Source organism: Physella acuta, unplaced genomic scaffold (assembly GCF_028476545.2).
Source record: "Physella acuta isolate Inbredline_101_S28 unplaced genomic scaffold, ASM2847654v3 ptg000063l, whole genome shotgun sequence".
In the NCBI taxonomy this organism is placed as follows: domain Eukaryota; kingdom Metazoa; phylum Mollusca; class Gastropoda; family Physidae; genus Physella; species Physella acuta.
In genome coordinates, this window is record NW_026731583.1 from 703,038 (window position 1) to 730,929 (window position 27,892).

Here is a 27,892-nt window from a genome sequence, read left to right on the forward strand (position 1 = left end):
TCTCAGGAATAAAAGGCACAAATGTATATTTGCATGGAATTTTTTGATACTGGTAAACTTATGTGAATTTAGGATTGGTTATACTATCAACTAAATCAAAACCTTCCTCTATACGTTCACAAAAATCTAATAATCTGTAATGAAAACATAATTGTTTTTTTTTTTTTAAATTAGATCTACGTAAACATGAAAAAGGGTGTATCAAAGCCTTACGAAAGATGCGGAGAGCAAGCGTTGGACAGCACTTAGTAGTGTGTTAGATCGAAACATTCATTTAGGCCTATCTACATAAGGTGGTACTTTACGTTTTACATATTAATAAAAAAAAACTGTCCGTCGTTGACGTGAGGGAGTGGGGGGGGGGGTGAGTTCTACTTTTGAAAAACTCAACCGGCAGTGTGTTAAGGTGGGGGGGGGGTGGGGGGTGGCTGGAGGAAAGGGAAAGGTTTAAGCGTTTTAGTTGCGTCAATTTTGGACTGATAAACAATGTTCCCTCTAAGGACCAAGACTGCGCGGTGCTAAAAATGACTCGGGCAAGTTAATATGTATATTTAGGCTTACAATTAAGCAGAGTAATGAAGGCATGCATTTTGATAAATTAATAGTATAATGTGTAGGACTAGTGAAACGTATGCAATTAAAAGAAGATACGAATCCCATTAAAATAAAATAAAATACACAATAGAAACTTTCAGAGTTATATTTATACAACAGGTTATGTGGTCGACTTACTATGTTAGTGCAATGCAATCATGTTAATAATGTTAATACCATAAAGGTAATACAAATACATCAGTTTTACATGTTAACCACTTTAAAAAGCAGACTTGAAAACAAAATTAGCTAACATTTCAGGGACATTTATTGCAATTTCTCGCGTCTAACCTTACCTTGCTTCCACACCTTATATGCTCTGTTTAAATCCACATCCTCTCCAGCATTTAGATATAATTTAATTCGCATTAGATTTCCCAAATGTGTGGCTTAAAGTCTATTTCGTGCTTGCACTTTAATGCTGTTCATAAGACTAAAACCTCGCTCGCAATCAGCGCTGGATGCTTGAAAAGTACAGCATATGTCAATTAACTTTGCCAGTGAGCTAATTTGTTCATCGTTTAAAGCAACTCCTGCGATTTCGGATAGTGAATTTACTAAACCTGATTTGAGTTTTTCGCTGATCTGAAATTTGAAGTCATTGTATTGCGTGATAAGTGACTCTTCATTTGTTTGTAACACATCTTTGTACTTTCCGCACAGTTCTTTAATCTCTTTGAAGCCAAACTCAAATGCACAAATTTTTAAACCAGTATGATCAAAAGCTGACCAAAACTGCAGTTCATCTGCTGAAAACCTTACATTTAAATGGTCGCAGACTGATCGTATAAACTGTGTGATTTGTCTTGTGTCGATTCCTACGTTTTCATTCAAAATATTCTTGGCTTTATCATTCCAATAAATATCTTCACTCAGGTATTGTGCTTCTAATTTGCGTATTTTAGAAATGCAAAATTGATGTGCTTCAATAGATGATAAATTACTTCGCTGCAACAACATTGATAGATTAGCTAATTCATTCAATACATCATTAACGATATAAAGAGCAACTTGATACAAGGGATCTCTAAATGATCTCAAAACATAACAACAAACAGGATCATTGCAGTCTTCGACTTGTTCTTCACAGTAGGCAGCTAAAACATCAAGATTTCTAACCAAAGCACTGACAGCAAAGTGACGTGACAACCAACGAACTTCATGAATTGGTCGAAAAGAAATTACATCCATATCATGCACCTTGGCCAATTCTTCAAGTGCGCCCTTTTTAACTTTTAAATAGGATGTAAACCGTGCGTAAGAGAACCTCGCTATTTTTAAACAAATGAACATCTTTCCAAGCGTCAGAAAGTGCCAAGTCTTATCGATGAGCAACACAGTGCTGTTCAACAAGATGGGGTACCTTAGCCTTCAGTAAAGCAGCTAATCCCTTCCTACGGCCTAACATAACCGATGCCCCGTCTGATGTTATCATTACCATGCGGTTCATATCAAGTTGGTGTTCAGTGTAGTACTGTGTTATGGCTGCCTCCAGAGCTGAGGCATCACATGCAGTAAGCTGAATTATCCCACCAAAAACGGTTTTGTAGAATAAAGAATTGACTGGACGAAATTTAAAATAAAGGATTAGCATTTTATGTACAGTTATGTCAGTACTTTCATCAACTATAAGCGTGTGGAACGATGCTACTCGAAGTTCTGTCAGTATGTTCTTTACAACCACCTCGTTGATTGCTTCAACAAACTCAAAGGCGTAATTCTTACTTCGCCAACTGTCTGGTATAGAAACATACTTCCACATGTGATTATGAATCAGTTGTACCGACAGCATCGAGGCGTTCATCCTAATGGCGAGAAGAACATTATCCATTAGGATTCGAACTTGATCCTCGTTTGAACGCTGGCGCTAATTTTGTTCAATTCGTTCTTCTCGCTCATTGTTAGTTTCAATCAGCAGACTTTAAGACCAGTCTCATTTGAGCGGTTGTACACAATCGCAACATTTTCTACGTGAACACGAGACAATAAACGACGTTTACAGTAGTCAAGCTTCCATGATTCCCAACGCTTTCCTGTGACAAATTCGTTGTCTTTGTTGGTTTTGTTACAAGTACTAGCAGCTCAGAACTTACACTTCAGTCCAATCTCATCTGAATATTCGTAGATGCTTTCTAATTCAACTGAAACATTCTTTGAATCGGGCGTATCGGTTATTACTTTAACTTTGAGCCATTCCAGTTTAAACGAACCTCTCGCTTTTTTTTTGCTGCATTGTTTTACCGCTTGTTACACACATTTTTTCTTTTCAACATTTTCAAATAGCACAGAGTAGTAAACTTTTATTCCTTATTTACCAAACCAGTTTGTGAACACTGAAACAGTTCGATCCAGGTGCACGTAATGATCCCAAGAATTGGATATATAGTATATAAATCCTTAAACCAAACAGCATAAACACATCCACATTTAGTAACGTAGAATTTGCATCTGACTTGGTTAAATCGTCAAAGTATCAAGGAAATGGGTGGGGTTGGGAGATGGGGGAGGGCAGTGGCAATAAAAAAAAACCTTGCATGGTCAGCTAGTAGCCGCAATCCCTTTCAGGTATTAGGTGTCAGTGCTGCGGTCAGTTTTGGGGTAAACCATTAAATCAAGCAGAGGGAGTGTCACCCAGACATTAGATCGGTACCCCGCTCAGGTGAGAGGCAAGTCATAAACTAGACCTGTGCTATGACAACCGAGGTCAGAAACTTTAAGTATCAGCTTGGTCAAGACCAGTCAATTATATCCGGGGTTTCTATTTATGTCACAAAACACAAAGACTGTTTGTTTAACAAAACAGGCACTAAAAATGTCGCTTAATTCAAACCACTGGCCACAATTTTTCTAGTGAATTAGGCTCGCCCGACGTTCTGATAATCTGTGCGCGGGGTCAGAATTTGTCTGCGCGGCATATTTGTAAGTGCTGCGCGGCCGCGCAGCCGCGCAGCTTAGAGGGAACACTGCTGATAAAAAAGGGTGAAAGGTGGACTTCCACTCATTCTCTTTCACCCCTAGCCATATACCAACTTTCGACTCATTGTGTATAAATCTTCTTGTAGGGAGTGGTGGGGGAGGGGAAAGGGAGTTAGTAGCCATTAGAGATAAGCAATTATATTTAATTAAATAGGATATAATCGTAAAAGGCGGATTTCCTTTATTACATTAGTACAGTTTTATTTCTTTGTTATAAAAGTAAGTAATTGGTTTCAATCAAAGCAGTGAAATACAATACAGATGACAACGCCGGCTCTGACCCCCCCCCCCCCCCCCAATACGCTTCAAACTTATGTTATTTTACTGATTAAATAGCGACACAAGAATCCTTGATCTTCATTTCTCTTTAAAACGATGGATCCAGGCAATATGTAATGCAATCCTGTATAATTATCTGATCTATCATGTGAAGTTGAGAGAATCCTAAGAATCGTAAAAAGGACTAATCGCGTCATTTAAAAAAACCCGCTAGTGAAATCATACATTACACATTAATACATTTTGCTTCTGTTCTAACTGTTACACGATTTATCTACTCACCGTTCCGGTGTAAATCCTTTCTATTAACCTTGTTGTAAAAGCCCCCCCCCCCCCCCCGACCATCTTGGACAAAGTTGGTAGAGCGTGTTTTAACCTCACTAAAAAAATTTACGGTTACACAGTGCACAACCAACTTTTATACAATTGGCTTCTATTATAAGTGATACAAATCTACTCACCAATCTAGTGTACATGTGTACATTTTTCCAATTTTAATCAGCGAAAAAGTCCCCCCCCCCCCCCCCCCCCCCGCCGGTCGAGATAAAAATGGAAAGCGTTTTTTGCCGGTCGCTGTTTCGTAAGGGTATTTGTTTTACACAATCAATGTAGAAACAGATCAGTATGTAAAAGCTTGTAGCCGTTAAATTTCTTAACTGTGACTGTTTATAATTCAAAACTGCAGCTTAAAAAAAAATATTCTGACCCTTTTGGTGCCTCCCTAGCTACGCCTCTGGACTTACGGACATCTTGGAAAAGTTTAACTCCAAATTCTTATTTAGACCTAGTGATAGACCTAGATGTTATCGAAAATATCAAATCCCTATATTACATTATCAGTTAATGTACACATGGTGTGTAAATGAATAAGTATCTTTGCAGCATGTTTTGAGAGGTCTACTAAATATTTATAGACGTCTACAAAGGGGGGGGGGGGGGATTCGTCGAAAGTGGACGAGGGAGGGGAGCGGTAGGAGGGGGGTGGGGTTAAAACTCGGTGTTACACTAACACTTACCCTGTCCCTAACCGGCCTAACCCTAATGCAGCTATTATGCGCAGAGCAATTGAGTTTCGTTGGGGGGGGGGGGGGGGGCGGACACTGTTAAAAGTATGTATTTTCTATATAAATTATATAAATTTTATGTCGTTCGGGGGGGGGGGGGGGGGGGGTTCGGTAAAAAAAAATTCTCCCCCCCCCCCCCTTCCCGAAGAGATGCCTGGAAGAAACTCTGGTGATTAGGTATCTATATTTTGTACTTATAACTTGCAGGCCTATTAACATAATAATAAAACAGTTTGCTTAATAAGTTCATCAGGTCATTTCATAAATACAAATGTTATAAACATATAAAACCACAAAACCATAGGTAATATCTGAATTCTGTAGCATACCTTACATTTAGGCTAATACTGAATTAAAAAGAAATTACATTAAGGTTTGAAATTAATACAACTTGTAATTAAGAAAGAAAGCTTCAATTCTAAATAACACAAATTCAAAGATTTTTTCAACTCATTTAGTCGAAAATATTTTTATTTTTTCCGATATTGACCAAAATAAGTTTTTAAAGCTTAGGCCTAATGTTTTTACAAACATAACTCAATTTTATTAGGCCCCTGTAAACATTAATTAAGGTTCCTCTGTAGACCAAGCAATATATTTGGCAGATGAAGTAGAGTTCATGTTTCCGATATTGACCAAAATAAGTTTTTAAAGCTTAGGCCTAATGTTTTTACAAACATAACTCAATTTTATTAGGCCCCTGTAAACATTAATTAAGGTTCCTCTGTAGACCAAGCAATATATTTGGCAGATGAAGTAGAGTTCATGTTTCTTGACCTTGGCATATGAAGTGATTGTCCGTGTGGTCAGCACTATTCACAGCCGCCTTTACTTTTTACCTTTAATTTCCCCAATGTATATCCGGTACCCATCAGAAATGGGCGGACTTAATTAAACAAACATTTTGATATAGATCTATAACATTCCAAACAACATCTGATCTGTAGAATTTACCTTTCTGCTTCCAAATGCGGTATTTTCCAATTGAAAATTCATCACAAAACATTCAATAAATTATATAAATGGCATTTTATAAATTTATATAAACTATTTACTTTCACTTTCACCTTGGTGTAAAAAAAATGTAGGTATAAACAAACTGATTTCAATAGTAAGAAAGAATCATGTCTTTTCTTGCTTACTAGCTTTAAAACAAGTGAATTTGACTTTTTACCTGCGTTTATGATCGCGTTTCTATATATTTTATTTGCGACACTAAAAAAATTATATTTAATCAACCAATTATGCTAGATTAATAAAATTGGTACTGTTGGATTGCATTTTTAAAGCTCTACAGATATATGATATTCTTTTTATAATTTGATGAAAATTGAATTTATATGAGTCTAACTATATTGTGATATAGTTGTGTCAAATATAATAGATAAATGAATAATAAACCTAAATCAATGGCTAAATATATCAATATAGGCAAAAAAATAAATTTAAACAGCAGTGTTTTCGAGCAAGATTTGCTATATCTATATATATATATATATATAAATCAAAGTGGTCAAGTCATCCCGGCGCCGCAGGCGCGTCAAATTTGGCACGATGGTGCCTTGGGGCGATAGAACACGAGGGCCGGTGACGGTTTGCCGAAAAGTCTACGGAGAGGGGGTCAAAACTGACCTCGACTGACCGGCGCCTTATATGGGCTATATTACGAAAAAAAATTTCCTCCGACGACCCCCCTTGAAATATTGTGAGGTGGTAGGAGAACGCCTTGGGGTGTCACAAAAAACTCGCACAAAAAACTCGCCATGTCCGGGAAAAATCGGGAAATGGGTCAAAACTGACCAGTCGTATTTCCCTATATAATCTTTGTATTTTATGGGAAAAACAGGGAAATTTCAACCTAATTTTTAGATTACTTAACGTCTGTACATCATGCTAAGTTTTTGCATACACTACTATAGATGACTAGGCCGTATGGAAAACTGTTGGTCAGACCCAAATCCCTCGACGAGGGCTAAAAGATGACCGTGAGTGAAATTCTCCTTATATGAGATATATATAGATAAATTGACGAACGATCCCCTTAATATTATGTGACGTCGTAGACCGACCCTGGAGGGTAACAAAAAAACTTTATTCCCGTCGGAAACAGCCATTATAGTGTTAAATATGTTCATATACCGTAATTTCTTATATAAGCATAGCAACTGTTTGTTTAAAAAAGTAAACAAAGATATACGTCATACTTTCAGTTTTCAAGGGAGGTAACGTTTTTAAAATTATTATTTTTCAAATAATTGTATACTAATACTATTTTAAACAGAAAATGACGAAGTATAGCATTTGTTTTAGTAAAAAATTAAGTTGTTAATTCAGTTACGTATCCAAATTAAATAAATAAATTTATTTTAAAAGGCAATGTAATATAAATTATGAGATATACTATACTGTTCATGGAAACTGTAGTTCTAATTCGATTTTTGTCATACAATGCGTACTTTCAAATATTTTCTCCGAAAACGGATGTTAAAAAACATTTTCGGTAAAACCTTAGTTTTATCGGGTAATGTTTGTTGAGTTTCGGTAACTAGAGTTACGGTAAACCATGGTTTATTTGACCATTGAAATATAAATAAATTGAAAGTCGATTGTAGTAAATTAATATTTTAATTTTTTAAGTTTAATCGACAAAAGGAAACAATAATAAATATAGTAGTAGATTTAAATTAGTAGATCTAAAAATTTAAAAAAAAAACAATATTAATATAAATATAAATAGGCCTAATGAAGTCAAATTTAATAATTTAATTAATGTTTTTGGCTTGCAGCGGATTTGCGACCATTAATTAACTAGATCTAGCTAGATATCTAGCTGCTAGGCCAAGTAGAAAAAATCTAGATTACGAAAATAGTAAAAACGATTACAAAATGTAAAAATGATTACAAAAATAAATCTATCCAAATTTTAAACATTCTTGATAAAAATAAAAGATGACGCCAAAATAAAGTATGGTTTACAGTACTTCCGGTGAATTCCGGAAGTGTGTGACAGACTTTGGCATTGTTTTACTGTTTTAAACTGCTATACGATTCCGGAATAATAACCGACGCTAAACTAAGGTTTTACCCATCTTCTCTAAAATTAGCATTACTGTTTAAATTTAAGCACTCCACACCTCATCGTGATAATTAGCATTCAAATTATCAAATGCTTTTGAAAACCTAAGCGAAGCTAGGCAGTATGCCTAGTACTAGATCTATACAAAAAGCGGCCATCTGTAAGTTAGAGTGGCTTCCCCTGAATCTAGCGCTATAAGTTACGTAACAATAAAAAAAATAAACAAGATGGCTGCTATAGTAAATGAAATGAGCATGGTTGCATCTGTTGGAAACATCGCTAGTCTTCATTTATGACTGAATTTTTTAAATTCAATTGTTTAAAAACAGGTACATAGCCTAAATGAAACTAGGAAACATTTTTGTACTTTTCAAAACATAGATCTAAATCCTCCTCAATATGCTACTGATATAACTGAACTCGAACCCTCCACTCCACTTGTCAAGATTTTTTTAAACAAGAAAACGGGGCGGCGATCACACTGGGGATGACGATGTTTGAAATTTGCCCACATTAATGTGGGTTATTAAATCGTAAACACTGATCACTGATAGTGATACTCATACTGATAATATCAGTGGGAGGGAGGGGGAGAGATACGAGTAACAAATTGTAACTAAAAGCATTTTATACTGATTATACTTATAGGCCTAAGCCTAAGTTATATTATAACTGTAACATATCGATGTGGCTTGGTTATTATCAAGGTGGTGATTTTTGGCTCCAATGTTTCTTCAAGTAATTCCAAAAACCCCTTTTAAATATTTAGTAGAATCCTTCTAATTTAGCTTATCGGGTCTAGGTCTATAACTATAACATTATCCACCACATGAACTAATATTTTCAGGTTTAGTGTAAAAAAATAATTGATACTATGTCCATCTTTAAGAAGCTAAGTTATCATTAGTTTGATAGTTTGATAACCTAGTGGGCAACTCAATCATAACATTTACATTCGCTATATGTTAAAAATAATTCCCCTTTTTTTGTTATACTAGCAAATTTAAAGCATCACTCTAGCAATATTTATATATGTTTGACTCTTATCATTATAGAAAAAGCATATAATGTACAAGAATATAGGTATAATTTTATTCACCTATATGATTATAATATGCCAGCTACGTTTTTGTTTGCTGTAGCTTGTTGATTATATTAAACTAACCATGGGTACCCGTTTCACTAGAATTATATGCCTATATATTTTTACTGTTATACTTATTTTTAAAAAAAAAATTATTAAATCCATATACTTACCCACACACAACTTTTATGCAAGCACATATATTCGTTCCCTGCCATACAAATAAAAAAGTTATTGCAAATGTTGCTTTATGGCAACTTTTTATGATTTTTAAAGCCGCCCTTTTTTTTGTTATCAATAGGAATCCCATTCACAACAATTGATTTGGTTCAAATTTTATCTCTCCCTGGCTAACTGGATTTGAATTTAAGTGAGAGAGAACAAAAACTTACAAGTCCTATTCGGTAACAAAACTAAAAAACATTTTGTGCGAATTAGTACCAAGCTACCTGAAGAGAGCAAAGGTTTATTAAGCTGTTTATTACAATTTACAACTGTAATTAAAATTAATTTTTAAACTTTTATTACATATTTGGATAAGATAAAGCACTTATTATTTACAATTAAAAACTAACAACAGCAAATCAAGTTTTGATTTTTGTTATTGTTAATATCTTAGTAATTCTATTTTGATAAATAATTTTAAAAAAAAACAACAACTGGTAGCCAAGATATTAATCTGCAGTCCTTATCGATTTGCATTACTGCTCATCTATTTTCATATCAAATCTTAGTAATCAGATTAACAAAAGTCTGGCATATGTTGCAATTATTGCCATGTTATTAAAGTTGTTTTGACTAACATTTACATTGGTTTAACATTTATGTTTTTTTTAATCATCAGTTCATTTCTGAGATGCTGTCCAGCATGGAGGTTAAAACAGATGTGTTATCTGCAGTTTCATCTACTGTAGATATACAGTCAAATGAATTAACAGAGTTTTCATCTTCTGAAGATTTGAAACCTGATCTATCAACCATAGTATTATCATCTTCTGAAGACATAAAAACAGAATTAACATTTTTTAATTTCCAGGATATAAAACCTGACATGACATTTAAAACCCATCAAGATGTTAAACCTGATGTTACACCAGAATTTTCTTCTTCTGATGACGTAAAAGCAGAATTATCAACATTGTTTTATTTCCAGGATATAAAACCTGATATCACATTTAAAAACCCTCAAGATGTTAAACCTGATGTTACACCAGAATTTTCTACTTCTGATGACATAAAACCAGAATTATCATTTTTTAATTTCCAGGATATAAAACCCGAATGTGATGTTTGTCACAAAAGATTTAGTGCTAAGAATAGTCTATTACGACATAAAAAAGTTCATTCAGAAGATAAGTCGCATGAATGTGATGTTTGTCATCAAAGGTTTTCTCAAAGTTCTAACTTAAGAAGACATATTATACAGATTCATTCAGGAGAAAGGCGTTTTGAATGTGATGTTTGTCACAAAAAAGTTAGTGATAAGAAGGGTCTATTACGACATAAATTTATTCATTCTGGAGATAAACCACATGAATGTGATGTTTGTCATAAAAGGTTTTCTCAAAGTTCTTATTTAAGAAAACATAAAAAGGTTCATTCAGAAGAAAGGCCTCATGAATGTGATGTTTGTCATAAAAATTTTGTGGATATGAAGGATCTATTACGTCATAAAATTGTTCATTCTGAAGATAAGCAATATGAATGTGATGTTTGTCATAAAAGGTTTTCTCAAAGTTACAAGTTAAGTGAACATAAAAAAGTTCATTCTGGAGATAAACCACATGAATGTGATGTTTGTCATAGAAGGTTTTCTCAAAGTTCCAATTTAAGAACACATAAAAAGGTTCATTTAGGAGAAAGGCCATATGAATGTGATGTTTGTCATAAAAGGTTTTCTCAAAGTTCCAATTTAAGAACACATAAAAAGGTTCATTCAGGGAAAAGGCCACTAGAATGTAATATTTGACATCCATGGTTTTCTCAAATTTCTTGTTAATCTTCACACACAAAAATTTTTTTATAGAGAAAAGCCACATGAACGTGATTTGTCACAAAAAGTTGACTCAGAAGAATAATTTGTTATGCCATATGTGTTCTTACAGGTTATAAGCCATATGTATGTATAAAAGATTTTCTCTAAGTTCTTATGTAAGTGCACTTGTAAAGTCACTCAAGAGACAAGCCGCATTAATCTGGTTTTTGTCATAAAAGATTTTCTCAAAGTTTTATTTAGTTTTAGTCTATATGCACATGAGAAAAATCAATCAGGAAGAGAAGCCACTTGAAATTGGATGTTTATTACAAAAGATTTTCTCAAATATCTCATTTTAATACTCATAAAAAATTCATTTTTGAGGTAAGGTAGGTAATTCATCATGACTTAACACCAATTTGGGAACGGAGTGGTCTAGCTGTAGAGAGCTGGACTGCTTACCCGTAAGTCTCGAGTTTGTATCCGGGTTGAAGTAAATCTACTGTAATTGAGCCCACCCAACTCTGATGGGTACCTAACTCACGTTAGGGAAAGTAAAGGCGGCTGGGCATAGTGCTGATCACACTATCTCTTCATATGCCAAGGTCACAGGAACAAGTGAACTCTACTTCACTTGCCCTATATACCATCAGGTTTGGAAAGAAAACTTTTTTAACACCAATTTAATTCATTTTTTAACAAAATAAATTAATTCTAGAGCCAATTATTATTAAATACCCTTTTATAATTTTTTCTAAACACATAACTTTATTTAGCGATTATCCAATAGTGGGCCATAGTTTATCAATTTTTATATTTGTATTATGAAAAGGTTTTTTTTGTTGTGGTAAAGTATACAACAGGGGTCGGCTTGCGTCTAGCCGCATGCAGCTCTTTTGATGTCAAGTTGTGTCTCTTGTATGGAGTTTCATACACACGTAATTTCATTTTCAAAACTCATAACAAATATTATACTGTAAAAAAAACAACTTTAAACGGGATAAAAATACTCAGAGAACAATAAGTGTAGGTGTGGTAGAAAATTTACGGACAGCTGACAGCCACTTGGGCACCAGACCTATTTAAAAACAGGTGCATAAATGAAACAAGGAAACATTATTGTATTTTTTTAAACTTAAATCCTCCTCAAAAGGTGAAATAATTATTAAAATTTAAGGAAACACCTGTTTTTCACATTACTAGTCGCGGGCAATTTTCCGTACCTAAAGTGATAGATTACCAAAAGTTGCAGATCTAGAGAACTTGTAAATTATTATTTTTAGTTCAAGGCTACTCTACATAATACTTGTAAAGTTTTATAACTCCGAAGTTTCACTTTTGTAAGACAGACCTTGATTGGCTGTATGGATCTCTGAAATCGATCCTCTCAAAATTACACTTAATAAAAATGTTATAGTATTTAATTGGTACTCAAAACTTTGTCAATTATTTAAGTCAATACAATTTTTAGGGGCCTAAATAATTTTTTTTTTAACCATATAACTTAGTTCAGCCATGTTTGTTGTCATTTTCAGTGATTAAATGTACACAACAAATTGTTTCAGGTTTTTTTTTTGTTTAGTAACTGTCAATGCTAAAATCATCAAATAGGCCCTACACCCAATCTTTAGTTAAATCCAACAAAAATCAGTCATATGTTTTATAACCATATTTATTTTAGTAACATTGTGCCTACCAATACATGATTTTAAAACAAATTAAAATAATTGATGGGCCTTTCAAATAATTTCTAAACAATTCACCGTTTGGTCCATTAAATTTGTTTTAATATATATTTATAGTGGACTTAAGCAATTTTTCTTAAGGGTCATATGATCATGCCTCAGATTTTAACAGACTGAGGCTAACTATCTCTTCGTTGTTACAGGTTCAATACTTTTCAACGATTTTCCTGTATTTTTATTAACACTGCACTATAAACACTTAAATTTAGATCTAGATCTGCACACAAATCATAATTTAAAAAAAAAAACAATTTATTTATGGTTCTTGAAGGACTATCACACCACCTAACACAGTCACAATTGTCATTTGACATTTTTGCATAACTTCAGCCAAAAAGATAATTGTCTGAAATATTTAGAGTAAATGTTCTAATTTTATCATTAGAAATAAAACCCACACAATTTTAACTAATTCAATTTCTGCTCTTTTCTAATAACCTTACCTATTAGTATTATTTGCTACACTATCTTCATGCTTTAACACACCTGTTTTCATTCAAAAGAGGGAACCTATAGTTTTGTAATTTAAATGTGTTAGGACAGATTTAAAATCTAGTCCTTATATTATATACTAGACACCCATAGGTTAAATTGTAGGTCTACACTATTCTCAGAACTATGCCATATATTTTATATAGGCTAGAAGTCCATATATTTTAATTAATTATTTTTTAAATAACAGGCTTCACAAACGAATAAATTACAGATAGGCAGTGATTTTCAGTAATCATTTTAAAAGAATTAGTCATCATTCTTACCACTACTTGATCAATGACTAAATGCCGGATTGGTCTAGTGGTAGAGAGCTGGACTGCTAACCTGTAAGTCTCAGGTTCAAGTCAGTATACCGTCCCTGAGTCCACCCAACTCTGATGGGCACCTAACTCACATTAGGGTAAATAATGGCAGCTGGGCATAGTGCTGATCACACTATCTCTTCATATGCCAAGGTCACAGAAACAAGTGAACTCTACTTCACTTGCCCATTAGACCGTCTGGTTTGAAAGGGAACATACTTACTATTTGTACTCGTCTAATTCTTCTCCTTTTTCGTTCTTAATTTTAATGCTTGATGGGACCCCCCCAACACAAGTATACGTGTTATGTAATGAGCGTGATAAATGTGGGCAGTACAGGTGGTTGAACTATTGTTGCGATGAGTTGAGGGCAGCAAGTCAGATGAATTTACCATTTCATGGTAATTTAATGTTAGTATTTTAAAAAAACACAATGAAAACCGAGGACGTTGGGACATTCTATTAAATGCTATTAATATTATGTTTTACATAATTAGTAATCTACATACTTAAAACTAAATATTTTTAGATGAATTATAAAATATAAATAATTATAAATAAATAAATTATAAATAAATTATAAATATTACCATGCGTATACAACCTACACACATAACATTACATTTAATTAATCGTAAGTTAATTTTGCACTCTCTGAATATATAATTCATAAAAGTATTAACACATTGCATGCAAATATATATTTGTGACTTTTTGCCTGTGACTCTTTTTCTGTGTTTTTTTTTTCCTGTGTTTTTTTTTCCTGTGAATTTTTTCCTACAATCATCTACATAAGGTGGTACATTACGTTTTTAATATAAAAACTTTCCTTCATTGCCGTGAGGGGATGGGGGGGGGGGGGGGGGGGTGAGTTCTACTATTGGAAAACTCAACCGGCAGTGTGTTAAGGTGGGGGGGGGGGTGGCTGGAGGAAAGGGGAAGGTTTAAGCGTTTTAGTTGCGTCAATTTTGGACTGATAAAAAAGGGTGAAAGGTGGACTTCCACTCATTCTCTATCACCCCTAGCCATATACCAAGCTTCGACTCATTGTGTATAAATCTTCTTGTAGGGAGTGGTGGGGGAGGGGAAAGGGAGTTAGTAGCCATTAGAGATGAGCAATTATATTTAATTAAATAGGATATAATCGTAAAAGGCGGATTTCCTTTATTACATTAGTACAGTTTTATTTCTTTGTTATAAAAGTAAGTAATTGGTTTCAATCAAAGCAGTGAAATACAATACAGATGACAACGCCGGCTCCCCCCCCCCCCCCCTTACGCTTCAAACTTATGTTATTTTACTGATTAAATAGCGACACAAGAATCCTTGATCTTCATTTCTCTTTAAAACGATGGATCCAGGCAATATGTAATGCAATCCAGTAAAATTATCTGATCTATCACGTAGAAGTTGAGATATTCCTAAGAATCGTAAAAAGGACTAATCGCGTCATTTAACAAAACCCGCTAGTGAAATCATACATTACACTTTAATACATTTGGTTTCTGTTCTAACTGTTACACGATTTATCTACCCACCGTTCCGTTGGAAATCCTTTCTATTAACCTTGTTGTAAAAGCTCCTCCCCCCCCCCCCCCCCCCCCCGACCATCTTGGACAAAGTTGGTAGAGCGTGTTTTAACCTCACTAAAAAAATTTACGGTTACACAGTGCACAACCAACTTTTATACAATTGGCTTCTATTATAAGTGATACAAATCTACTCACCAATCTAGTGTACATGTGTACATTTTTCCAATTTTAATCAGCGAAAAAGTCCCCCCCCCCCCCCCGGCCGGTCGAGAAAAAAATGGAAAGCGTTTTTTGCCGGTCGATGTTTCGTAAGGGTATTTGTTTTACACAATCAATGTAGAAACAGTTAAATCAGTATGTAAAGGCTTGTAGCCGTTAAATTCCTTAACTGTGACTGTTTATAATTCAAAACTGCAGCTTAAAAAAAAAATTCTGACCCTTTTGGTGCCTCCCTTGGGTCGGCGCACGGGGCACCCCCCCCCCCCCCCCTAGCTACGCCTCTGGACTTACGGACATCTTGGAACAGTTTAACTTCAAATTCTTATTTAGGCCTAATATTAGACCTAGATGTTATCGAAAATATCAAATCCCTATATTACATTATCAGTTAATATACACATGGTGTGTAAATGAATAAGTATCTTTGCAGCATGTTTTGAGAGGTCTACTAAATATTTATAGACGTCTACAATGGGGGGGGGGGGGGGAATTCGTCGAAAGTGGACGAGGGAGGAGAGCGGGAGGAGGGGGGGGGGGTGGGTTAAAACTCCACATTTTTGTGGACGTCATAAATGGATGACACCGAGTCTAGTCTAGCATACACGTCATAAGTGTAAACGCGGTGTTACACTAACACTTACCCTGTCTCTAACCGGCCTAACCCTAATGCAGCTATTATGCGCAGAACAATTGAATTTCGTTCGGGGGGGGGGGGGCCGGACACTGTTAAAAGTATGTATTTTCTATATAAATTATATAAATTTATGTCGTTCGGGGGGGGGGGGGGGGGGGGTTCGGTAAAAAAAATTCTCCCCCCCCCCTTCCCGAAGAGATGCCTGGAAGAAACTCTGGTGATTAGGTATCTATATTTTGTATTTATAACTTGCAGGCCTATTAACATAATAATAAAAAAATTCATAAAAAACGTTTTAATAACAAGCTTTTATGTAATGATGCACTAAAAAGTAGAAAATAAATTATAGACTACTATTTAAATAACTATAAAGAAAAGCGTGGGTCACTTTAGTATCTATTGGATACCTTTACTAATGTTAAGGAAGACACCCACGCTTTTCTTTATAGTTATTTAAATAGTAGTCTATTATTTATTTTCTACTTTTTAGTGCATCATTACATAAAAGCTTGTTATTAAAACGTTTTTTATGAATTTTTTTTTCAGTACTTTACATGTTTTATTTACAATAGAGTTACATGACTAAAAATAAAAACCATTGCGCGCCTACTGAACATCACGTTCAGTAGGCGCGCAATGGTTTTTGAACGCAGCCATTACGTGATGGCGCAGCTATTGAAGGTGATGACGCGCGTGGTGTGGTTGGCTAGACATGCCTACTAATTCGGTCCAAATTTTAATTAATTCATAAAAAATTAATTAGGCATCCAATTAAGTCAAATTTAGTTTCAGATTGCATTGTCTTCATGTCTTAACCCACGTGCTAACTTTGAATCGTATCGGTCAAGTAGAACTGTCCGAATTTTCACTCCTGCGTTTCCGTCTAGACAGACAGACAGACTGTCGAGGAAGTGAGTTAAATAAAAGCTTGTAATAAAAACAGTTTGCTTAATAAGTTCATCAGGTCATTTCATAAATAGAAATGTTATAAACATATAAAAATCACCAAACCATAGGTAATATCTGAATTCTGTAGCCTACCTTACATTTAGGCTAATACTGAATTAAAAAGAAATTACATTAAGGTTTGAAATTAATACAACTTGTAATTAAGAAAGAAAGCTTCATTCTAAATACTACAAGCTATAATAACAAATAAACAATAACACAAATTCAAAGATTTTTTCAACTCATTTAGTCGAAAAGATTTTATTTTTTCCGATATTGACCAAAATAAGTTTTTAAAGCTTAGGCCTAATGTTTTTACAAACATAACTCAATTTTATTAGGCCCCTGTAAACATTAATTAAGGTTCCTCTGTAGACCAAGCAATCTATTTGGCAGATGAAGTAGAGTTCATGTTTCTTGACCTTGGCATATGAAGTGATTGTCCGTGTGGTCAGCACTATTCACAGCCGCCTTTACTTTTTACCTTTAATATCCCCAATGTATATCCGGTACCCATCAGAAATGGGCGGACTTAATTAAACAAACATTTTGATATAGATCTATAACATTTGAAACAACATCTGATCTGTAAAATTTATCTTTCTGCTTCCAAATGCGGTATTTTCCAAATGAAAATTCATCACAAAACATACAATAAATTATATAAATGGCATTTTATAAATTTATATAAACTATTTACTTTCACCTTGGTGTAAAAAAAATGTAGGTATAAGCAAACTGATTTCAATAGTAAGAAAGAATCATGTCTTTTCTTGCTTACTAGATTTAAAACAAGTGAATTTGACTTTTTACCTGCGTTTTTGGTCGCGTTTCTATATATTTTATTTGCGACACAAAAAAAAATAAATTATATTTAATCAACCAATTATGCTAAATTAATAAAATTGGTACTGTTGGATTGCATTTTTAAAGCTCTGCAGATATACGCTATTCTTTTTATAATTTGAAGAAAATTGAATTTATACGAGACTAACTATATTGTGATATAGTTGTGTCAAATATAATAGATCAATGGATTATAAATCTAAATCAATGAATATAGGAAAAAAATTAACTTTAAACAGCAGTGTTTGCGAGCAAGATTTGCTATATCTATATGTATAAAGCAAAGTGGTCAAGTCTTCCCGGCGCAACAGGCGCGTCAAATTTGGCACAATGGTGCCTTGGGGCGATAGAACACGAGGGCCGGTGTCGGTTTGCCGAAAAGTCTACGGATAGGGGGTCAAAACTGACCCCGACTGACCGGCGCCTTATATGGGCTATATTACGAAAAAAAAATTTCCTCCGACGACCCCCCCTTGAAATTTTGTGAGGTGGTAGGAGAATGCCTTGGGGTGTCACCAAAAACTCGCCATGTCCGGGAAAAATCGGGAAATGGGTCAAAACTGACCAGTCGTATTTCCCTATATAATCTTTGTATTTTATGAGGAAAAACAGGGAATTTTCAACACATTTTTTAGGTTACTTAACGTCTGTACATCATGCTAAGTTTTTTCATACACTACTATAGATGACTAGGCCGTATGGAAACACTGTTGGTCAGACCCAAAGCCCTCGACGAGGGCTAAAAGATGATCGTGAGTGAAATTCTTCTTATATGAGATATATATAAATAAATTGACGAACGATCCCCTTAATATTATGTGACGTCGTAGACCGACCCTGGAGGGTAACAAAAAAACTTTATTCCCGTCGGAAACAGCCATTATAATCGTTAAATATGTTCATATACCGTAATTTCTTATATAAGCATAGCAACTGTGTTTAAAACAAGTTAATAAAAAGTCTAGTGACAATTTAAGCGCAATTTCTCTATGTTATCCATAACAATTTTAAATCGAGATAAATCATATATTCAGCAAATAAATAATGCAACACAAGTAGTTTTAATAATTCAAAACAAAATAGAACAAATATTTATTAACGAGATTTTTTAAAAATATGCGAACGTGTAGGGGGTAATAGAAAATATCAACGGAAATAGTTTTATTTTAACGAGTAGGCCTACACGATGCTCAGTTTAAAATATCATCCTAAGCCTACACGATGCTCAGTTTAAATGTTCTTAATTAATTTTTTGTGACCGAACGAAAGGATATTTTTGAAAACTTTCTTCGGCAATATTGGTTTAAATTATGGCAGGAATCGATTGGTAAATGTTTCAAGTCGCTAAGTGGTCTGGTTGCCGAGATATGGAGCCAAAACTGAATTTGTTCGAGGTTTTGTGTCTTTTCCGGGAAATCCAGGAAGGAATTACGGGAATTTTTTTGGCCTATGTTCATCCTCGGAACTTGCTTAACATATTTGCTTTGGAACTAAACCTCGATATTGCTTCGTTGAGGAGGAGATACGACTTAAAGGCTGCGGACACACATCCATCCAGAAATGAAGAGTTAATAATCGCAATCCCAGTATGGAAATTGCGCTAAAAAGAAAACAAAGATATAATATACGTCATACGTTCAGTTTTCAAGGGAGGTAACGTTTTTAAAATTATTATTTTTCAAATAATTGTATCCTAATACTATTTTAAACAGAAACAGAAAATGACGAAGTATAGCATTTGTTTTAGTAAAAATTAAGTTGTTAATTCAGTTACGTATCCAAATTAAATAAATTAATTAATTTTAAAAGGCAATGTAATATAAATTATGAGATATACTGTTCATGGAAACTCTGTAGTTCTAATTCCATTTTAGTCATACAATTCAAATATTATCTCCGAAAACGGATGTTAAAAAACATTCAATAACATCTTCTCTAAAATTAGCATTAGGGCCTACTGTTTAAATTTAAGCACTCCACACCTCATCGTGATAATTAGCATTCAAATTATCAAATGCTTTTGAAAACCTAAGCGAAGCTAGGCAGTATGCCTAATACTAGAGTAGATAGATCTAGAACACGGGTTCCCAACCTGGGGGTCGCGACCCCCCTGGGGGTCGCGAAGGTCTTTCTGGGGGGTCGCCAACTGGTATACTAAACCTTAGTAATTTGAAGAATTTTTGAAATTAACTTCATTAACATCACTGGAAATGTAATAGAGAAGAAACAAAGCGCACTGTACAAAGTTGTTTTCAGTCACGAATCTATGAAATCTTCAAAACTAAAACGTCATTTGAGACGAGTCATTCGGAACACACCAAAAAATTTATGGAGTTCTTTCGTCGGTAAGAAGCTAGTTGCAAACGCCAGAGACTTGATCGAACAGGAAATTTTCACCAGCATTAGTGCAAGCATCAAATGAAGTCGCGATAGAAAATGCCAAGCAAAAAAAAACAATAGGAGAAAATCTCATCAAACGCTGCATGTACGTAAATGTTAAATAACACATTTTTATTGAAATTAAGCTTTCACCATTGTTTGCTTTTCAAGTTGATAAATCAACAGACGTGAGTTCGTGTTCGCAGTTGCTGGTCTGTGTCTATATTCATGCGGATGATTGCAAAGAAGAGTTGCTCTTTTATGAAGATAGCATGGAGAAAATAAATACCTTTTTTGAAACTGGATGATTAAAATGGGTTAGAACGGCTGTGGGGGTTTGTAGGGATGGTGCGCCATCTATGTTTAGCTCAAAATCGGGCTTTCAGAAAACAGAAAAGATTTAGCTCCCTAACCACTGCCCTAACCAATCGACATCAAGAGTCCATTACTAGTATAAGTCGTAAATTATATAAAATCTGGAGCCTTCAAAGAACTGAGCAAAAACATTAATAGAGATCACGAGGTTCTGCTCTTCTACACTACAGTACGCTGGCTGTCAAACGAAATGTTGTAAATTATGTTTTTTAATTGAAATCTGAAATCAAATTGTTATTGGGAGTGCAAAGTAAACAAGACTTTTTGGTATACTTAAAACGACATAGAGTGGTTGGAGAGAGTATCATACCTAGCAGATATGTTCGAGCATCAAGATAAGCTTAACCCGAAGCTTCAGGGAAAATGAACGAATATTATAACTTTCCATGATAATCTCGGGGCATTTTTATCAAAGCTGCAAAGTCGGTAAAGAAGATAAATCTAGGAAATATTGTAAATTTGAGAAAATCTGCGGTGTGGTAAATGAATCTGATTGTGAGATAATTAAAATTTTGAAAGAAGCGATTTCTGGGCATCTTGAATCTCTTGAAAACAAACTGCATCGCTATTTCTCTGAGCTGAAAAAAGAAGAATATGCATTTACGCATTACTCATTCTCTTCTTCCCTTGATGTTGCCAGCATTCCCGATAAATTACACAATGAATTCTTTGATTTGCAGAATGATTCCGAGTAAAAGGAAAAACTGCAGACACAATTTTGGTGTAGTATTCACCATTCATACCCAAACGTAAAATTGATTGACTTTTCGAGAATATATTTTCAACACTATTCTTCGATTAAAAACAAAATTAAGATAATTATAATGACATAGGTTGGCGTTAACAAAAATGTGTTTTAATTAAAAACTTAACCACGAAGGTTTAGTGAATAGTATGCAATTTTACTCATGCTATTAAAACAGTTATCAAGAGTAGTTCAAATTGAAAGTCTACTAGATAATCTTATTTTAGTGCTTATTAATTTCCATACTAATTTCGGCTTTTTAATTCTATGGGGGTCGCGGGTCACTTACTTTTTATAAAAGGGGGTCGCCACTCGAAAAAGGTTGGGAACCACTGATCTAGAATCTAGAGTCTAGATCTATTCTAGGCCTTTATAAAAAGCGGCCATCTGTAAGTTAGAGTGGCTTCCCCTGAATCTTGCCTACCAATAAAAAAAAATAAACAAGATGGCTGCTATAGTAAATGAGCATGGTTGCATCTGTTGGAAACATCGCTAGTCTTCATTTATTACTGAAATTTTTTAATTCAATTGTTTAAAAACAGGTACATAGCCTAAATGAAACTAGGAAACGTTTTTGTATTTTTCAAAACATAGATCTAGATCTAAATCCTCAAAAGGCTACTGATATAACAAGAAAACGGGGCGGCGATCACGCTGGTAATGACGATGTTTGAAATTTGCCCACATTAATGTGGGTTATTAAATCGTACACACTGATGATATCAGTGGGAGGGAGAGATACCAGTAACAAATTTTAATAGCAGTCTGCTACTACTAAAAGGCTCTAAAAGCATAGGCCTACATATAATATTAATAAACATATAGATTAGTATTTCTCGCTAACTTGGAGGCGTGGTCGGTTGCTAACAACAATATGGCGCCCGGACCGGACGTTTGATTTCCGGCGATTTTTCGGCCAAATTCCAGAGACCTTCAACTAATTATATTTAAAAATGTTTACCACGCGCAAAATGGCGGGATTTCCGTGTCATAACAACAAACCATAGGTGGCAGGGTTAGATATGCCAGAAAAGCATTTTAAAATTTGGTTTGGAGAACGGAGGCTAAATTCAAAAGTTGGTTTCATTAAAATTAATAGAATTTTAAAAATATCAACAGTATAGGTACAGAAATGAGCGAGAACGTAAAGCACTATTAGTTTTATCAGTCTATGAAAAAAGAAATCAAATATTGTGAGCTGTTTTTTTATAAGACCGGCGTCCGTATCACAACCAATTTATTTTTATTTTTTAAAAACCACGTGACCGCTATTTGATGATTACTAGTGAGGAACTCTGGGTGCATGGCCACTTAAAAAGTCTAACCTGATGTGTGGTTTTCTTTACCTTCAAGGGTTAGAAGCGTTGTCATGGAGAGATGTGTTGGACATGGCAGTGATTGACAATAAATATTAAATTAAATAATTTAGTTTAAAACGAACTAAAAACTCCAAAGTTAGTGCCTAATGGATTAAATATGGATGTCTATTATTCAGTGGTCATGTTTAAATTGATAATTGCGTAAATTCTAGATTTAGTGAGAAAAACTAATATAGATGTGGCTTGGTTATTATCAAGGTGGTGATTTTTGGCTCCAATGTTTTTTCAAGTAATTCCAAAACCCCTTTTAAATATTTAGTAGACTCCTTCTAATTTAAGCTTATCGGGTCTAGGTCTATAACATTTTCCATCACATGAACTAATATTTTCAGGTTTAGTCTAAAAAGATAATTGATACTAGATCTATGTCCATCTTTAAAAAGCTAAGTTATCATTAGTTTGATAACCTAGTGGGCAACTCAATCATAACATTTACATTCGATATAATAATATGTTAAAAATAATTCCCCTTTTTTTGTTATACTAGCAAATTTAAAGCATCACTCTAGCAATATTTATATATGTTTGACTCTTATCATTATCGAAAAAGCATATAATGTACAAGAATGTAGGTATAATTTTATTCACATATTTGATTATAATATGTCAGCTACGTTTTTGTTTGCTGTAGCTTGTTGATTATATTAAACTAACCATGGGTACCCATTTCACTAGGTTTATATGCCTATATATTTTTACTGTTATACTTATTTTAAAAAAAAAAAATTATTAAATCCATATACTTACCACCACACAACTTTTATGCAAGCACATATATTTGTTCCCTGCCATACAAATAAAATAGCGTTGAAAGTTATTGCGAATGTTGCTTTATGGCAACTTTTTATGATTTTTAAAGCCGCCCTTTTTTTTGTTATCAATAGGAATCCCGTTCACAACAATTGATTTGGTTCAAATTTTATCTCTTCCTGGCTAACTGGATTTGAATTTAAGTGAGAGAGAACAAAAACTTACAAGTCCTATTCTGTAACAAAACTAAAAAAACATTTCGTGCGAATTAGTACCAAGCTACCTGAAGAGAGCAAGTGTTCATTAAGTTGTTTATTACAATTTACAACTGTAATTAAAATTAATTTTTAAACTTTTATTACATATTTGGATAAGATTAAGCACTTATTATTTACAATTAAAAACTAACAACAGCAAATCAAGTTTTGATTTTTGTTATTGTTAATATCTTAGTAATTCTATTTTGATAAATAATTTAAAAAAAAACAACTGGTAGCTCAAGATATTAATCTACAGTTCTTATGGATTTGCATTACTGGTCATCTATTTTCATATCAAATCTTAGTAATCAGATTAACAAAAGCGTTGTTGAGTCGGCAAAAAACTCATGGTTGATAAATTCGAACAAAAGTCTCGAGTTCAAACCCCCTGGCGGATAAATCTCGATCCCCTTCAACACTAATAATTAAGAACGAAGAAGAAGATTAACAAAAGTCTGGCATGTGTTGCAATTATTGACATGTTATTAAAGTTGTTTTGACTAACATTTACATTGGTTTAACATTTATGTTTTTTTAATCATCAGTTCATTTCTGAGATGCTGTCCAGCATGGAGGTTAAAACAGATGTGTTATCTGCAGTTTCATCTACTGTAGATATACAGTCAAATGAATTAACAGAGTTTTCATCTTCTGAAGATTTGAAACCTGATCTATCAACCATAGTATTATCATCTTCTGAAGACATAAAAACAGAATTAACATTTTTTAATTTCCAGGATATAAAACCTGACATGACATTTAAAACCCATCAAGATGTTAAACCTGATGTTACAACAGAATTTTCTTCTTCTGAAGACGTAAAAGCAGAATTATCAACATTGTTTTATTTCCAGGATATAAAACCTGATATGACATCTAAAAACCCTCAAGATGTTAAACCTGATGTTACACCAGAATTTTCTACTTCTGATGAATTAAAACCAGAATTATCATTTTTTAATTTCCAGGATATAAAACCTAACAAGTCATTTAATTCTTCTCAAAATTTTAATCCTGATATTACATTTTCAATTGAAAAAATTAATAAGAAACCTGCTGCAACAGCAGTATTTTCAACATCTAAAAATATAAAACCAGAATTGTCAACTACTGAAAGTTTAAAACAAGATTTGGCTAAACAATTTTTATTTCTTGAGGACAAACAACAAAATGGACTTGAAGAAAATCTACAAATGTCTATGGACAAAAATAAGGTTGTTCATTGTCATCAAATATTTTCTCAAAGTTCTAATATTAATATGCATAAAAATGTTCATTCTGGAGATAAGCCATATGAATGTGATGTTTGTCATAAAAGGTTTTCTCAAAGTTCTAATTTAAGAAAACATAAAAAGATTCATTCAGGAGTAAGGCCTTATGAATGTGATGTTTGTCACAAAAGATTTAGTGATAAGAAGGGTCTATTACGACATAAAAAAGTTCATTCAGAAGATAAACCACATGAATGTGATGTTTGTCATAAAAGGTTTTCTCAAAGTTCTAATTTAAGAACACATATAAAGATTCATTCAGGAGAAAGGCGTTTTGAATGTGATGTTTGTCACAAAAAAGTTAGTGATAAGAAGGGTTTATTACGACATAAATTTATTCATTCAGGAGAGAAACCACTTGAATGTGATGTTTGTCATAAAAGGTTTTCTCAAAGTTTTTATTTAAGAAAACATAAAAAGGTTCATTCAGGAGAAAGGCCTCATGAATGTGATGTTTGTCATAAGAACTTTGTGGATATGAAGGATCTATTACGTCATAAAATTGTTCATTCTGGACATAAGCAATATGAATGTGATGTTTGTCATAAAAGGTTTTCTGAAAAATCTAATTTAAAAACACATAAAAAGGTTCATTCAGGAGTAAGGCCTCATGAATGTGATGTTTGTCATAAAAATTTTGTGGATATGCAGGCTCTAATACGTCATAAAATTGTTCATTCTGAACATAAGCAATATGAATGTGATGTTTGTCATAAAAGGTTTTCTGAAAGTTCTAATTTAAGAGAACATAATAAAGTTCATTCTGGAGATAAGCCGCATGAATGTGATGTTTGTCATAAAAGGTTTTCTCAAAGTTCTAATTTAAGAACACATAAAAAGATTCATTCAGGAGAAAGGCCTCATGAATGTGATGTTTGTCATAAGAACTTTGTGCAGAAGATGGGTCTATTACGACATAAAAAAGTTCATTCAGGAGATAAGCCGCATGAATGTGATGTTTGACATAAAAATGTTAGTGATAAGAAGGGTCTATTACATTATAAATTTATTCATTCAGGAGATAAACCACATGAATGTGATGTTTGTCATAAAAACTTTGTGGATATGAAGGATCTATAACGTCATAAAATTATTCATTCAGAAGATAAGCAATATGAATGTGATGTTGTCTTAAAAGATTTTTTCGAAGTTCTGATTTAAGACAAAATAATAAAGTTCATTTAGAAGAAAGGCCACTAGAATGTAACATTTGACATGCATGGTTTTCTCATATTTCTTGTTAATCTTCACACAAAAAAAAAATTATTATAGAGAAAAGCCACATGAACGTGATATTAGTCACAACAGGTTTACTCAGAAGAAGAATTTGTTATGACATATGTGTTTTTACAGGTTATAAGCCATATGTATGTATAAAAGATTTTATCAATGTTCTTATTTAAGTGCACTTGTAAAGTCACTCAAGAGACAAGCCACATTAATCTGGTTTTTGTCATAAAAGATTTTCTCAAAGTTTTAAATAGTTTTAGTCTATATGCACATGAGAAAAATCAATCAGGAAAAGAAGCCACTTGATGTTTGTTACTAAAGATTTTCTCAAATATCTAATTCTAATACTCATAAAAAATCCATTCTTGAGGTAAGGTAGGAAATTCATTATGACTTAACACCAATTTGGGGATGGAGTGGTCTAGCGGTAGAGAGCTGGACTGCTTACCCGTAAGTCTCGAGTTCATATCCTGGTTGAAGTAATTAGACCGTCCTGAGTCCACCCAACTCTGATGGGTACACAACTCACGTTAGTGAAAGTAAAGGCGGCTGGGCATAGTGCTGATCACACTATCTCTTCATATGCCAAGGTCACAGAAACAAGTGAACTCTACTTCACTTGCCCTATATACCATCAGGTTTGGAAAGAAAACTTTTAACACCAATTTAATTCATTTTTTAACAAAATAAATTAATTCTAGAGCAAATTATTATTAAAATACCCTTTTATAATTTTTTCTCATCACATAACTTTATTTAGCGGTTATCCAATAGTGGGCCATAGTTTATCAATTTTTATATTTGTATTATGAAAAGGTTTTTTTGTTGTGGTAAAGTATACAACAGGGGTCTGCTTGCGTCTAGCCGCATGCAGCTCTTTTGATGTCAAGTTGTGTCTCTTGTATGGAGTTCCATACACACGTAATTTCATTTTCAAGACTCATAACAAATATTATACTGTAAAAAAAACAACTTTAAATGGGATAAAAATACTCAGAGTACAATAAGTGTAGGTGTGGTAGAAAATTTATGGACAGCTGACAGCCACTTGGGCACCAGACCTATTTAAAAACAGGTGCATAAATGAAACAAGGAAACATTTTTGTATTTTTTTAAACTTAAATCCTCCTCAAAAGGTGAAATAATTATTAAAATTTAAGGAAACACCTGTTTTTCACATTACTAGTCGTGGGCAATTTTCCGTACCTAAAGTGATAGATTACCAAAAGTTGCATATCCAGAGAACTTGTAAATTATTATTTTTAGTTCAAGGCTACTCTACATAATACTTGTAAAGTTTTATAACTCCGAAGTTTCACTTTTGTAAGACAGACCTTCATTGGCTGTATGGATCTCTGAAATCGATCCTCTCAAAATTACACTTAATAAAAATTGTATTAGTATTTAATTTGTACTCAAAACTTAGTCAATTATTTAAGTCAATACAATTTTTAGGGGCCTAAATAATTTTTTTTGACCATACAACTTAGTTCAGCTATGTTTGTTGTCATTTTCAGTGATTAAATGTACACAACAAATTGTTTCAGGTGTTTTTTTGTTTAGTTACTGTCAATGCTAAAATCATCAAATAGGCCCTACATCCAATTTTAGTTAAATCCAACAAAAATCAGTCATATTTTTTATAACCGTATTTATTTTAGTAACATTGTGCCTACAAACAAATGCTTTTAAAACAAATTAAAATAATTGATGGGCCTTTCAAATAATTTCTAG

General features: G+C 33.6%; 4 protein-coding genes across 4 annotated transcripts in view; 3 read left to right on the forward strand and 1 right to left on the reverse strand.

Moving 5' to 3' along the window:
- Nucleotides 1-1,915: 1,915 nt before the first annotated feature.
- On the reverse strand, nucleotides 1,916-2,425 carry LOC131950635 (SCAN domain-containing protein 3-like). Its single transcript, XM_059312846.1, has one exon. It carries the CDS (start codon nucleotides 2,423-2,425, stop codon nucleotides 1,916-1,918), a length of 510 nt encoding a protein of 169 aa, XP_059168829.1.
- A 5,581-nt stretch (nucleotides 2,426-8,006) lies between these two features.
- LOC131950641 (zinc finger protein 436-like) overlaps nucleotides 8,007-27,892 on the forward strand; it is an 88,293-nt gene continuing 68,407 nt past the window's right edge. The window contains exon 1 of the mRNA XM_059312856.1: nucleotides 8,007-8,318. The gene's annotated coding sequence lies outside the window, so the exon portion shown is untranslated. The remainder of the gene's footprint in view (nucleotides 8,319-27,892) is intronic.
- Nucleotides 9,484-11,301, forward strand: LOC131949956 (zinc finger protein 583). The gene is made up of 2 exons (XM_059311926.1): nucleotides 9,484-9,569; nucleotides 9,918-11,301. The coding sequence occupies exon 2, from the start codon at nucleotides 9,930-9,932 to the stop codon at nucleotides 11,040-11,042; it is 1,113 nt and encodes a 370-aa protein (XP_059167909.1). The 5' UTR covers nucleotides 9,484-9,569; nucleotides 9,918-9,929; the 3' UTR covers nucleotides 11,043-11,301.
- LOC131949918 (zinc finger protein 436-like) lies at nucleotides 21,699-27,673 on the forward strand. The gene is made up of 2 exons (XM_059311885.1): nucleotides 21,699-21,810; nucleotides 24,203-27,673. Exon 2 carries the CDS (start codon nucleotides 24,215-24,217, stop codon nucleotides 25,889-25,891), a length of 1,677 nt encoding a protein of 558 aa, XP_059167868.1. The 5' UTR covers nucleotides 21,699-21,810; nucleotides 24,203-24,214; the 3' UTR covers nucleotides 25,892-27,673.

Bases quoted from the DNA above. Each gene is read 5' to 3' on its own strand.
- LOC131950635 (XM_059312846.1), bottom strand. From the start codon at position 2,425: ATGGATAATGTTCTTCTCGCCATTAGGATGAACGCCTCGATGCTGTCG.
- LOC131949956 (XM_059311926.1), top strand. From the start codon at position 9,930: ATGCTGTCCAGCATGGAGGTTAAAACAGATGTGTTATCTGCAGTTTCA.
- LOC131949918 (XM_059311885.1), top strand. From the start codon at position 24,215: ATGCTGTCCAGCATGGAGGTTAAAACAGATGTGTTATCTGCAGTTTCA.